Raw genomic sequence first — 15,326 nt, forward strand, 5'->3', positions numbered from 1 at the left:
TGAAGCTGTGTGTGGCATTGCATTGTGTGGTGGTACACACCTGTAATCCCAGCACTCCAGAGGTTGAGGCAGGAGGATTGTGAGTTCAAGGGCAGTCTGAGTATGCAATGAGACCCTATCTTCAAAAAGAAAAAATTCTCTATAGGGTTAGGGAGATAGCCCAGTGGTTAAAGTACTTGCCTCAGAAGTGCGGGGATAGGAGTTTGGGTCCCCAGAACCCAGATAAATTCCCGATGGATGTTGTACCTGCCTATAAGTCTAGTCTTTGAAAGCAGAGCTAGGATCCCCAGAGCAAGCTCACTAGCAAGATAACCCTGTGAGCTCTGGATCTGATTGAGACCCTGCCTTGATGCATAAAGTGATAGGTGATGATTCCCTGCGCACGCACACACACACACACACACACACACACACACACACACACACACGTGTCCAGGGAAGCCCCCCTAAATCATCCCCTTGTCCTTACCATTCATCGTGAGATTGGTGAACTAGCTCAAGCTACAGTGACTCTAAAAATAGCCAGCTCACAGCTCCCAAGGATACCCACAGAAGAGCGTCCTTAGGAGTGAACCCCAACACTGTATGACAGGAGAATAAGAGAACTCTAATGACTCCCCGGCCTCACACGCTGGTCCCTTACTTTTGTGCTGTGGATTTTACTGAAGAATTGATGCAGGAAATGAGGAAGATTGCTAAATTTCTGCACCGTGAACTCTGCATGGATTATCTACTTCCTGGTTGATCCTAACACCTTCTAAACTCCAAAGGGATTTTTCCCCCTGCCGCTCAGTATTCTGAGTCATCACCCCCACCTTGAATTGGTAGGGGTTCAAGGAATGTAAATTCATTTTCTATTAGCTTAAACAAACACAATTAGAAAGGAAAATCCCTGAGGCAAAAAACACCTATCCGAGCCAAAAGTAAATTATCCTGGACTTTCTCGATTGAGGAGACAAATGAAGACTCCATGTAATTATCTTTTTAATCTCCGAGAGAGTGTTTCAGTGTTTTCCTTTATGGGTTTTTATGATCCTAATGTTCTTTTATATTTATCTTAAGTCACACTATAATGTGAGTTCATCTCCTTTGTGGCACTAAGGAAATCTGGTGAGCTTACCTGGACCGGTCTTTGTCAAGGCACAAACATGACCGCTTGATGCTTTTAAAGTTTCTTGCCTACCTTTTTTTACATAGATTTAACCACTTACGTATTGTTTTTAAGACCTCCATGGCATTTTAGAATGATAGGTGTCCTTTGTGCAATGTACACACACACATACATCCTCACAATAATCCCTACAACGTACTATAATGACCCCAGTGTATAAATGAGGACATTTTGAATATTACAAACAGTAGAAAATTGATAGCGAGTGAGACACTGAGGATTCACTCATGTCAAACAATCTAAACTCAGAATGTATAAAAAATTTGATGTGGGGCCTGGGAAACCGGAATCCAGGAGACACACATTCTAATAGCTCTGAATCAGTGTTTGGAGGCAGGTAGAGAAAGTGGGACCTTTACAGCCAACAAGTTCTGAAATCATCACAAGCCAATGGATGTCGTTGAAAGACAGACTCCTTTTGAAGCTGGAAACGAGTCTGAGGGCCAGAGGGGCACACCCTAAAGTGGTGTTTCTCTTCTCTGTACCCCCCAAAAAATGAATTCACACACATACCGTGAAGGAAAGTTTTAACTGCCAACTTGCCACAAACTAGACTCATCTGAGCAGGGAGTTTCAACCGAAGAACTACCTGGACTAGACTGACCTCTGGGCATGTCTGTGGGGGATGGTTTTGTCGGTCGTACCATTTCCTGAACATGAGCTTCTGAACTATATCAGACAGGAGAAAGCTAACTGAGAGCAAGCAAGGATCATTCATTTCTCTCTGCTCTACACACTTATTTTTATATATCTTCCTAGTGTCATGTCTGTTACTAGGATAAAACACTTCAACAAAAAGCAGTCCATGGGAAAAAAGGGTTCATCTTAGTCCACAATTCCAGTTAGCGTCTGCCACAGCAGGGACATCAAAGCAATATTAAAACAGCTAGTCACATCTACAGCCGAGAGCAGAGAAAAGCAAGTGCGTACATGCACATGTGCTCAGCTTTCGCTCAGCATCCCCTGCCTAGGGAATGGTGCCTCCCAATATAGGCTGGATCATCCCACCTCAATTAACACAATCAAGACAATCTTCCCCAGGGACATACCCAAATACCAACAAACCCTCAATGAGACATTCTTTTCAGGTGGTTCTAGGCTGTGTCAGTTGGGTTGGCTATTACCTGTGTACTGAAGGTCTAGGTCAGATGCACGTCTGGAGATGCAGCCGGGTCATGCGCATGGAAATGTGAGAAAGGATAAGTCAGTGGTGAAATGTGGGATTTACCGAGCTGGTATAGTAACAAATGCATGCCATGCATTAGCAGGAACTCATTAAATTCACTTTTTGTGCCTTTCTCTTCCTCACAATGGATCAGAAGAAGCATGGGATTCTTTTGTTCTGTTTCCTCAGTTCGACAAATGGACAGACTCTCAAAGGAGACGAATTCTTACAGGCCTGCTAGAGCGCTGCTCCCTGTCCCAGCAGAAGTTCTGTTGTCGAAAGCTGCAGGAGAAAATTCCAGCAGAGGCCCTGGATTTTACTACCAAGCTCCCCCGGGTGTTATCTGTCTATATCTTTTCCTTCTTGGACCCCCGGAGCCTTTGTCGCTGTGCACAGGTAAAGGCAATGGAATGGCACATGACAGTTTGTTGGGGCAAGCCTTAGGAAAATCTGAAGGTGTAATAACCTCAAGATGAACCCCACACACATGTGCATAAAACCAAGCAATGGGTTTTAGTCTGCAAAGTTTGGATGAATGGCCCTTGACCTTTTTTTATGCCAACTATGTAGACTCAGAGTTAAGGGTGTGTGTGTGTGTGTGTGTGTGTGTGTGTGTGTGACACCATGAGTATCAGATGACAAAAATGACTAGCAGTTATACGCATATAAGTGGTTCCTCGGCAGCACAGCATTACCACCTATCACACAGCTACAATAACATCCTAGACCAATGGCTTTCAACCTTCCTAATTATGACCCTTTAATACAGCTCTTCATGTTGTGGTGATCCCCAACCACAAAATTAGTTCATTGCTATTTCATAACTGTAATTTTGCTGTTATGAATCGTAATGTAAATATCTGATATGCAGCCCTTGTGAAAAGGTCATTCAACACTCCCCATAGGGTCCTGACCCACGGGTTGAGAACCACTGGCGTAGACTGTGCAGTGCAGGTCACCTGTAAATAGAAAAGCTCAAAAGAGGGCATTTATAAACTATGTACTAAGAGGACAAGAATGAAGGATGTCTAAGCTAAGCTGCATGCCTGTGAACCCAGCACTTGGAGAGCTAAGGCAGGTAGGACCATTGTGAGTTCAGGGTTACCCTGCACAACAGAGTGAGTTCTTTCTCAAAAACAAAACAGAAAGAAAGATAGGGAGATTGTGTGTGCCGGTATACCCTCAGAGGACTTGGGGAGGGGAGCCACTATTTCTTACAAATAATTCTTTACTGTATTAAACTGAAGTTAGGGGGCTGGAGAGATGATTCAGAGTTAAGAGCACTGGTTGCTCTTGCAGGGGATCCAGGTCAGTTCCCAGCACCCACATCCCAGCAAGCTTACAACTTGTCTATAATTCCAGTTCCAGGGCATCTGACCCCCTCTTCTGGATTACATGCCTATACATACACACAGGCAAATATCGATACACATAAAAGTAAAAAATAAGTGTTTAAATAATAATAAAAATAAATAAACTGGAGTTAAATTAAGATAGAAACCTGCAAAGCAGGCTTGGTGGGGCATACCTGTAATTCCAGCACCCCACAGGAGGATCAGAAGTGTTCCGTTACCAGCTGTGCCTTTGAGGAGGCCGACAGAAGTTATCTGAGGTCCCACAGCACAGCTCAAGTACTAGCAGAGACAAGGCCGTGAAGTGAATAGGCTGCTTTGTTTTCCCAGGTGAGCTGGTACTGGAAGAGCCTGGCCGAGTTGGACCAGCTATGGATGCTCAAGTGTCTGCGTTTTAACTGGTACATCAGCTTCTCCCCGACGCCATTTGAGCAGGGCGTCTGGAAAAAGCACTACATTCAAATGGTGAGAGAGCTTCACATCAGCAAACCCAAGGCAAGTTTGAGACAGAAAGCAGCACACTTAGAAAACATCAGCTGTAGCAAATTCTAGAACTGTGAGTTAATGATGGGAATGGGTCAAAGGACATACCCCATGACTTCAAACTACTTCTTGTCTGAGGCTTCATAGATCTTTTTTTTTTAGGATATTCATGTCACAGAGTGCTCTCACCTGCTACCCTCCAACCACAGCTACCTGTAGAGGCCAGGGCTGGGGAGCTCACCTCTGTATCCCCACCTTGATTTATGTACCTCTCCCTCAATCACCGGACAGTTCTGACGTGGGAATTCTGCATTATATTCAGTAATTGTCAGCATGGGCCATTAGAATTTACATATTCAGATTTGCGATGATTCTATACAATGAGCTGAAGTTTGTTGGTTGGTCAGTCAGTGGGTTAATTAGTTCATTGTTTGAGACAGCATCTCCTTGTGTAGCCTAGGCCGGCTTTGATCTCAAGAGCCTCCTGCCTCAGAATTAGGGATGCTGTTACTATAGATATGGACCACAATTCATCGTAGGGTCCACATGCATTATCAGCTGTCATGGGGATCTACACTAGGGCCTCATGCAAGCATGATGGTCTGAGTTTGGATCTCCAGCACCTATATAAAAAAGCTAGAAATTGTGGAACACACTTGTAATCCCAGCACTGGGGATGTGGAGAGAGGACGATTCCTTGGGCTCAGCTGAGACAAATAGGAGAGCTCCCAGTCTCAGTGAGAGACCCTGACACCCAAGGTTTAACTCTGTCCTTCACATACTTATGCTCACACATATGTTCACAGACACATGCACACGTACTCATTGGATGTGAATATTCACAGAATAAAAAATAAAGAAATAATAGGATCATTTTAATACAGATATGCAAGCAAGCTGTCTCACAAGATTCAACAACATCCATTCATGATGACAGAATTCCATAAAGACTTCATTCAGGCTGGGAATATAGCTCAGCAGTAGGCTCAGTGCTTGCCTAGCTTGTGTCAGGCCTAGGGTTTAACCCCAGCACCAGCACAAAACATTTGAAATGGTAAGAGCAAAACTTGTTTACTTCATCAGTGTGGATTTCATTATTGCCAGTTTGTTAGAGTACCAAGCATTTTGTGCTATTCAGAATTAATGAGTTTTTTTCTATATTTTACTATTACTTATAATTAAATACTTCCCAGGTTTTCAAAATTATCCCATACTATTTTATTTTTAATAGTATTGCATTAATTGCTTTTAGCATTGCTGGCAAAGGCAATTCAGAAAGAAAGGTTTATTTTGGCTCATGGTCCTCAATGGTGGGGAGTCATGGCTGAAGGATCTTGAAGAGGCTGATTGTCAGGATGTCCTGTGTCACATGGGTCAGTCAAAGAAAGAGGCCACTCCAAGATGAAATCGTAAGACCTGTGTGGTATCAGGAAGGTCCAGCCTCTGATGAACTGAACCTCGAACAGCCATACAAAGGTGTATTTATTGATTGTTACACAAAGTTGTTTTTTTTGGGGGGGTAAAGTATTTCCTCACACCAAGATCCCTAATCTAATCTATAGGTCTCTCTAAAAGAAAGCATCACATACCCTCATGACTTTAGTCCTTTACTGTGTAAATACACAGTAATCCAAGAGCCTCAGGTGTGCCAGAGATGTCTTGTGACCAAAGTCATGCAAAGGCTGCAACACCCCTTCAGAAAAACAACACTACAAATCATGGACAACAATCGCCACAAAGATTCTTTACTGTTTTCCACAATGATTCCTCAAGATCAAAGTACTTCTAGAAAGCAACTATTCACTCTAATGTCTAACCTGGATACCGTGAAAACTGTTTATTCTAATGTCTACCCCAGATAAGACACCTTTGCTAAATTCCTACCGCAGCTGGTCACATATTGCATCCGCAGCCAAGAAGCTAAGAGTTGAGGGGGCTGGAGAGATGGCTCAGGGGTTAAGAGCACTGGTTGCTCTTCCAGAGGACCCAGGTTCAATTCCCAGCACCCACATGATGGCTCACAGCTGTCTATAATGAGATCTGGGCCTTCTTCTGGTGTATAGGCATACTATATACATGGTAAATAAATAAATTTTTTTTTTTTTAAAGAAGAAGCTAAGAGTTGAATGCCGGTGCCTAGTCACTGTCTCCCTTTTATCCAGTCTGGAACCTCAGTGCACAGAATGATGCTGTCCCAGTTAGCATCTCTTCTCACTTCAATTAACCCAGTCTAGAAACTCCCTCACAGATGTGCCTGGAGGTTTGTCTCCTAAGTGATTCTAGATCTTGTCAAATTGACAATATCAGCCATTACAAGGAATAAAGAAGCAAAAAGACAAGGGCTTATTTCTAAGTAAGCTAATAGAAATGAACATCCACTCTAGATGGGACCTGTACAACATACAGAATTATACAAATATTAAATGTCTTCTAAGTTGGCTACTGGGCTACAGTGACTGGTAATCTTGACTGTCAACTTGCCTAGGATTGACCTCTTGCCATGTGTGTGAGCCATTGTCTTGATTGCTAACTGATGTAGGAGGTGCCAGTCCACTACGGGTGGTGCTAACCCTAGTCAGGTGGCCCTAAGCTAGATAAGAAAGTAACTGGGCATGAGCCTGGAAGCAAGCCAGCAAGCAGCGTTCCTCCATGGTTTCTGCTTCAAGTTCCTTCCCTGCTTTCCCTTGATGATGGACTGTACCTGTTGTTGTTTGTTTTTGCTTTTTTGGGGGGCCTGCCATCCAGCTCCCAAATAAATCACACATGGAGGCTTAGTCTTAATTATGAATGCCTAGCCTTAGCTTGGCTTGTTTCTAGCCAGCTTTTCTTAACTTTAAATTACCCCATCTACCTTTTGCCTCTGGACTTTTACCTTTCTCTTACTTCTGTTTATCTTTCTCTCTTACTCTGTGGCTGGCTGGGCAGCTGACCCCCTAGCATCATCCTCTCCCTGTTCTCTTGCTCTTTCTTCTCCTCTTCCCAGATTTCTCCTTCTATTTATTCTCTCTGCCTGTCAGCCCTGCCTATCCTTTCTCCTACCTCACTATTGGCCAGTCAGCTCTTTTATTAGACTATCAGGTGTTTTAGATAGGCACAGTAACACAGCTTCACAGAGTTAAACAAATGCAACATAAAAGAATGCAACACATCTTTGCATTATTAAAACAAATGTTCCACAGTATAAACCAGTGTAACACACCTTAAAATAACATTCTACAGCAGTAACCTGTGTGATGGAATGACCCCTTTCGTCCCAAAGCTGCTTTTGGTCACAGAGTTTATCATAGCAGCAGATAGCAAACTGATACAGCCATAATCATTCATTAAGTGAGTAAATATTTATCAAACACTGGTATGTGCTCGGTGCTAACAGTACAGAGATCCTAACCTGGTTTCCACAAAACTCAGTCCAGTAACCATGGCATACCCAAATAAACACTGTAATCGAAACTCTTAATACTGAGGATAATCTTGGAGTAGACATGAACACAACAAACAAGGAGTGGTCAAACAATGGGCCTTGTTATGCTTGGGATCTAGAGGGATTGTTTCTCTCTCCTTCCTGCTTTCTTTTCTTTCTCCCTTCCTTCTTTATTTCTTGGTGGTGGAGCTGGGTATGGAATATAAGACCCTAGCAAAGTCTCTACCAGAGAGCGACATCCCAGTCCCAACTGGGGAAATTCTTGATTTTTCACTCACAATTGAAGCAAGTTGATTTACCGAGCAAAGCCTCCCTAATCTCTTAATGAACAAAAATTGAGCTCTTAATGGCTTCCCAACATACCAGTACCACTTCCCTTAGGCTAAACCCAGATTGAAAACACTTTACGAACCAAGTGCACAAAAGACAAACTTCTAATTTTGGAAATGAAATAGAGTTATTCTTTGGGAGTGGCTTCGCTTCAGATAACTGACACAGCTACAGTCTACCCCCTGTGCAACTTGAACTTGTCTGTCAGTTCATTAAGGGTAGGGTGCTGTGTGAGGGTGTACTCTTTTATGAATATATTAGCTGCAGTGTGACAAGCTGGCTCATGGGGTATAGAGCTACAGGATAGGATAAAAAGGTTTGACGTGCAGACTTGAAGCACAGAAGACTTGGATTTGAATCCTGTGTTCAAACTGAAATTCTACTTATGTCCTTATGGATCAATGAAATAGTTTCTTCTAGCTTCAGATTCTGCCTCTGTAAAATGAAGCAACGATGAGCTCGCTTTGAATTACTGTGAAAGTTGGGAGTGGTGCTCACACCTATAATCCCGGCACTTCTGAGGCTGGGGAGGGAGGATGGCAGTGAGCCCAAAGCCAGCCTAGCCTGGGTCACAGACTGAGACACTATCTTCGAAAACCAAATAAGCTGGGCAGTGGTGGTACATGCCTTTAATCCCAGCACTCGATAGGCAGAGCCAGGTGGATCTTGGTGAGTTCAAGGCCAGCTGGTCTACAGATACAGGACAGGCACCAAAACTACACAGAGAAACCCTGTCTCAGGGAAAAGAAAGAAAGAAAGAAAGAAAGAAAGAAAGAAGGGAGGGAGGGAGGGAGGGAGGGAGGGAGGGAGGGAGGGAGGAAGGAAGGAAGGAAGGAAGGGAAGAAAGGGAAGAAAGAGAGAAAGAGAGAAAGAAAAGAAAACCAAGTAAGGCTGGTGCTATAGCTCAGCTGGTACAGTGTTTGCCTGTAGGTCTCAAAGTCCTAAATTCATTTCCCAGCACTATATACACCTGGTGTAATAGGCCTGTAACTTCAGTATTCAGGAGGCAAGGAGGCAGGAAGATCAAGAGTTCAAGATCATATTGAGCTATACAGGGAGTTTGAGGTGAGCAGTGGTGATATTCTGGTACTCCGGAAGTAGAAATAATACATTTTCTTCCTCCAGACACCTCCAAAGGATGGGTTCATCATTGCCGATGTTCAGCCCATTTCCGGCAGTTCTCTAGAGGAAAAGCCATCGCCTTCATTAGCTTTGCGGTCCTCCTCCGCCTTAAGAAAGAAGACTAACCCAGGGGAGAAAGAGCTTCCACCGTGGCGCTCATCGGATAAGCATCCCACTGACATCATCCGCTTTAATTATCTAGACAACTGTGACCCTGAGCACTTCTGGAAAGGGTGAGAAGCTCCATGCACCCCTCAGACTTTTTTTTTTTTTTTTCAAAATAATTGATTGACATTTGAGTAGATGAAAAAAAAGCGATCCCAGGCCTCACTGTGAACTTCAGAAGCCTTTCAGTAGGTCGATGTGGACTAACCATTCTCAACAAGCTTGTGCTTTTCTTCATCATCCCTCTGCTTCTTACAGCTGTAATAACTTAGCAGTGCAACTTCCTTGATATTTTAAATACTGTGTGTGCATGCCACGGCACCCGTGTGAGGAGGTCAGAGGATGACTTCCAGGAGTCAATTTTCTCCTTCCTCCCTGGGTTCAGGGGATCCAACGCAGATCATTAGGCATGTGTAGCAAGAACTATTACACGCTGAGCCATCTGGCCAGCCCATTGTAAAACATTTAAATTTTTACTTAATTATTTGTATGTATGTGTGTGCATGCACGTGTGTGTTGGAGGGGTGCCTGTGGAGGCCAGAAGAAGGCCTTTGAACTGGAGTTACAGGTGGTTGTGTGCTGTTCAGTGTGGATCCTGGGAACTGGACTCGGGTCCTGTGAAAAAGCAGGAAGAGCACTTAACTGTAGGCCATCGCTCCAGCCCCAGCTGTCTTATTTCAATATGAATTCCAAGCCAGCATTGTGCGGTTCATCCTAGATTTTTTTTTTCCTTTCAAATTGTAATTTGATGGCTATCCATTTTTCCGATAAGGTGGAAAAGTCAGGCTGACAAAGCCAATTTAAGCCAGTTTTAGGATTAAACATGGTCTGGAAGTTAACTTCTGCTAGTCCTGCGCCTAAAATAGAGTGAATGGAGGATGAGACTGGGCAGTCAGGGTCCACAGTGTGTAGCTCATCTAGGGGCACACACAGGATTGTAAGCATGTGCTAAATTCTCTGGGATCTTGTCTTTAAAAAAAAAATCTGTCTATTAAAGCTGGCGGTGGTGGCCTTTGATCCCAACACTCGTGAGGCAGAGGCAGGTAGATCTCTATGGGTTCGAGGCCAGTTTGGTCTACAAATTGAGTTCCAGGACAGGTAAGGCTGTTACACTAAGAAACCCTATCTCACCAACAACAAAAGCCTGTGTGTTGAGGAAAGGAGGAGGTGGGAGAAAGTTCTAGGATCTGTAGCCAAGTGCAGCTTGAATCTAGAGGGGATCCTAGTTGACAGAAGGGAGAGAGGGAGAAAAGAGGAAGGGAGAGACGGAGGGAGGAAGGGAAGGAAGGAGGGAGGGAGGGGAAAAAGAAATGACAAAAGGCATCCTTGGAACAACTGCAGAAATTTAAATATGGACATTATTATTATTATTATTATTATTATTATTACTTTTTTTTTTTGGTCTTTTGAGACAGGGTTTCTCTGTGTAGTTTTGGTGCCTGTCCTGGAACTCACTCTGTAGCCCAGGCTGGCCTCGAACTCACAGAGATCAGCCTGGCTCTGCCTCCCAAGTGCTGGGATTAAAGGCGTGCGCCACCACCGCCCGGCAGAATATGGACCATTATTAAATGATATTAAATAATGTATATTTCCTAAGACATAATGATGCTCGTGTGAGTGGGGAGACAAGTGTCTTCATCTTAGGAGATGGGTGTTGAAGTATTAATAAGAGGTGTGTCATTTCTGCAGCTAATCAAACAACCACCACCACCACACAACCCAGCCATATATATGTGGAGGGTGCAGTGAAGCCAAGAACAGCCAAGTGTTATTAATATCTACTTGAGGCTGAGATCATTGCCCTTGCCTGCCAGCTCTTCTGTCCATTTGAAATTCCTCAATTAAAACCTGGGAGATGTCTTGAAAATGAAGGGGCAGGTGATGTTTGGGCAGACACAGTTTTTTTATTTTATTTTTTATTTATTTATTATTTATTTGTTTGTTTGTTTGTTTATTTATTTATTTATTTAGGTTTTTCGAGACAGGGTTTCTCTGTGTAGTTTTGCACCTTTCCTGGAACTTGCTTTGTAGACCAGGCTGGCCTTGAACTCACAGAGATCCACCTGCCTCTGCCTCTGCCTCCCAAGTGACTGATTCTATCTGTATTCTTAAGTGGTAAGGACCCTTTATAAAAATCATAATCTGACACCATCTTCATCTAACTCAATGAATAACTCCTTAATACAATTAAGAGTCATCAGCGCTCAGGGTTCCTTGAATGTCACACAGATGTTTGGCTTTGTAATGAATGCTTTGTTTAATAAGGTTCCAGATACGGTCTAAAATACAGGTTGTATTTGACTCACGTGTCCTTTCTTGCCCTGGATTATAAATTAACCTTCTGTTCCGCCGCCTCCTCCTCGTCTGTTGTTCCTTCCCTTCCCGCCTTCCTCCTCCTTGTCCCCATCCCTTGAAGTTTGTTGTAGAACTGGGGCTGTTTGTCATCCTCTTCGCATGACTCTGTGGAGTGCCCCACCACCGTGCATCCTCTCATGTCCTCTGACCCTGGCCACACCAATAGTCAGAACCAGAGGCTCTAGTGTATATGAACAAAGACACGTACCCCTCCATTTCTGGTTCTCTCTGTGTTGTTGGTAACCATGGAAGCACAACACATTACCTCGATCCACTCTTTCAGGCAAACTTAGTCTAGAAAGGGCCAGAAGGAAGATATTTTAGACTCTGTAAGACTTAGGCTCCACAGTACAACTGCTCAGCTCTGATAGATAGCCTGAAAAATTGCCTAGACATTCCACACACAAAAACCACCGTTTCTAATACCACTTTAGGAACAAAAGTAGGCAGCAGACAGGACTTTCCTGTGGCCCACGGATTGATGGCCTCTGCCTTCTCCTAGCATGTGTGATAGCAAACAAGTGTTAATACTAACATACACATGATTACTGAAAATAGCGTCAGATTTCCCAGTCCGTACTTTTATATTTGGAAGATACCCTACCAAGAATATTCAGATAGAAGCTGGATGGTGGTGGTGCATGCCTTTAATCCCAGCACTTGGAAGCAGGGGCAAGCAGATCTCTGTGAGTTCGAGGCCAGCCTGGGCTACAAAGCTAGTTCCAGGATAGCCAGTCAGGACTGTTACACAGAGAAACCCTGTCTCGGGGTTAAAAAAAAGAAGAAGAAAAGAAAAAGAAAAAGAAATATTCAGATAGGCTGGGCATAGTGGTGTGTACCTTTAATCCCAACACTCTGGAGGCAGAGGGGCAGAGGGGCAGAGGGGCAGAGGGGCAGAGGGGCAGAGGGGCAGAGGGGCAGAGGGGCAGAGGGGCAGAGGGGCAGAGGGGCAGAGGGGCAGAGGGGCAGAGGGGCAGAAGGCAGGGGCAGTCTCTGTGAGTTTGAAGTCAGCGTGGCCTACATAGTGAGTTCCAGGCCAGCCAGGACTACATAAATAGACCTTGTCTAAAAAAAGACAGACAGAAAGGAAGAAAAGACAGAGTATCCAGATAAATAACAGCATTAAAGGCCCAAGGGGAAACTGCTTTGTGTATGGCAGTACCACCAGCTGTATGGAAGAGATCAAACTTGTTTTATTTGCTCTTCATTATTTCCTCTCTTTTGTCTCAGCTTATACTCTGGAGAACATTTTAGATAGTTCCAAAGTCAAGTGTACAAGACAAGGTTATATTTGAGGGAGTATTGCCCCTATGTCTCCATATTGTTTCTGAGGGATTCATATGGGAATCCTTCCTATAAATAACGGTTTTTCAAATTTTTGTATTATTCTCCCATTTTAAAAAGTCCGAAGAGCTGGATGTGGTGGTGCCTGCCTGTGATCCAAGTTCAGGAGTCAGAGGCAGGATGATCAGTGGGGGTTTTGAGGCATTCTGTCTACATAGCAAGTTTCAGGAGCAGTCAATAAGGGTTGTATAGTAAGATCCTGCCTCAAAAGTATAAAATAAGGGCTGGAAAGATGGCTCAGAGGTTAAGAGCACCCACTGCTCTTCAAGAGGTCCCGAGTTTGATTCCCAGCACCCACATGGTGGCTCACAACCATCTGTAATTAGATCTGGCACCCTCTTCTGTGTTCATAACAAATAAATAAATTTTTTTTTAAGTATAAAATGATTTGACAAATAGAAAGTACAGGAGCTATTGTTCTTGCAGAGGACCTGAGTTCAGTTCCCAGCCCCCCAAACAGGCAGCTCATAATTGCCTGTAACTCTAATTCTGGGGGATCTGATGCCCTCTTCTGGCTTCCACAGGCACTGCTTATACATACATGGAGGCAAAACACAAACACCTAAAATATAAATTATGTCTTAAAAAGTACTGGCAAACAGCAGACGTGTTATGTTTTTAGATGTCTCCTTCTGAGATAAATGGCAGCATACGATATATTCGCTTCTCTTTACCTGGTTTTCTTTTTGTGTGTCATTGTATCCTGGGACTCACGCTACAGTGGGCTATAGAACTATTCTGACTTCCTTTCCACAGCTCATAGCTCTCCACTGTGTTCCTGTGCCAGGGCTGATTGACTGGCTCTCTGTAGACAGACATCTGACTTATTTCCAGTGGAGTGCAGGCAGTCTTTAAATCACAGGCATCAGAAGTCGAATAAAAAGATAGCTATGTGAACTGCTGAAGACTTAAAACGATCAGTTATAATTTTCCCATCACTTTGCAATTTTGCAGAAGAAGAAAAAGAAACGAGGTGACCCCAGACTTCAAGCGGCAGTTGAGAGAGAAGAGAAACAGGCTTGAGGAGAGAGCCAGGCTCAGGAAAACACAGTCACTGGTAAGTTTGCTTCCGAAACACTCCCCCCATAACTGGTGGAAATTACCCTGATCCCTAATCCTATTTGTGAAATTGAATTTGTTTGCTAAATCAGAATCATCAAGTGGTTGTTTAAACCTTGGTCTCTGGGGCTAGAGATGTAGCTCAGTTTCTAGAGCAATTGGCAGCATACGGGAAGCCCTGACTTCCACCCCCAGTACAGCAAAAACCTCACAGTGGGGAATGCCTGTAATCTCAGCTCTTGGGAGACAGAGGCAGAAGGATTATAAATTCCTGGTCATCTTTGGCTACACAGCAAGCTCAAAGCCAGCCTGGGCTACAAATAAATTAATGAATGAAAAAAAATGAATGAATGAATAGAAAGACAAATAAATAAATAAATAGGTGGATGAAGTAAACCCCCCCCCCCAAAAAAAAAACTGAATTAAGAATTTTTCTGTCTCCAGTTAAAAAGTAGTTAATCGGCAACATAATAATGTCAGTAATGGTGACTAGGGAACACAATTAATTTGTAGCAGATTTTCTCGAATTATAATTTGTACCACGGGAGAATTCCCTTTTTATCACATTATGAGAGGTTTTGGAGCCAAGTAGGAAGGAGTTTGGGTAGGATTAAAAGTGCATGTATTGAGAATTGAGATGCTGAGGACACACTCCAGGAAAATTAATAGAGAATGGATGTCAATTGGCAGGACAATCTGCACCCACTTGGGAGTAAATCTCTTCCACAGCTCTGCTTAAGAACCTGTTACTTTCTGCTGAAATGTATTTTCAAGTGTTATATTAAAAAAAGAGAGAGTGAGAGATAAGCTTCTTAAAATAGACCCGCCTGTGTGCTAAAGACCAGTTCTTCTGCACTGGAGGAGGCTTCTTGTAGATATGTACAGCCTGTGAAGCTTGGACCAAAGTTGTCCATGAATCTGCTGAATTGAAAAGATAGATAGATAGATAGATAGATAGATAGATAGATAGATAGATAGATACATGAATACATACATACATACATAGATGCATAGATAAATAGATAGGTAGGTAGGTAGGTAGGTAGATAGATAGATAGATAGATAGATAGATAGATAGATAGATAGATAGATAGGCCCAACCAAAAAAAGCCCAGGACCAGATGGTTTCAATGCAGAATTCTATAAGATTTTCAAAGAAGAACTAATTCCAATACTCTTCAAATTGTTCCACACAATAGAAACAAAAAGAACATTACCAAACTCTTTATGAGGCTACAACTATCCTGATACCCAAACCACACAAAGATGCAACAAAGAAAGAGAATTACAGACCAATCTCCCTCATGAACATTGATGCAAAAATACTCAACAAAATATTGGCAAACCGAATCCAAGAAC

The 15,326-nt window shown here is 43.2% G+C and overlaps 1 protein-coding gene across 10 annotated transcripts in view; it reads left to right on the plus strand.

Annotated features, from left to right (window-relative positions):
• The window catches only part of Fbxo16 (F-box protein 16), a 52,042-nt gene that overhangs the window by 18,233 nt on the left and 18,483 nt on the right, over positions 1-15,326 (plus strand). For all 10 annotated transcript variants that reach the window (XM_036198688.1, XM_036198689.1, XM_036198690.1 and 7 more), the window contains 4 exons: positions 2,526-2,732; positions 4,019-4,183; positions 9,048-9,277; positions 13,863-13,965. In XM_036198688.1, the coding sequence (XP_036054581.1) occupies positions 2,526-2,732; positions 4,019-4,183; positions 9,048-9,277; positions 13,863-13,965 (705 nt within the window). The remainder of the gene's footprint in view (positions 1-2,525; positions 2,733-4,018; positions 4,184-9,047; positions 9,278-13,862; positions 13,966-15,326) is intronic.

Source organism: Onychomys torridus, chromosome 9, assembly GCF_903995425.1.
Source record: "Onychomys torridus chromosome 9, mOncTor1.1, whole genome shotgun sequence".
In the NCBI taxonomy this organism is placed as follows: domain Eukaryota; kingdom Metazoa; phylum Chordata; class Mammalia; order Rodentia; family Cricetidae; genus Onychomys; species Onychomys torridus.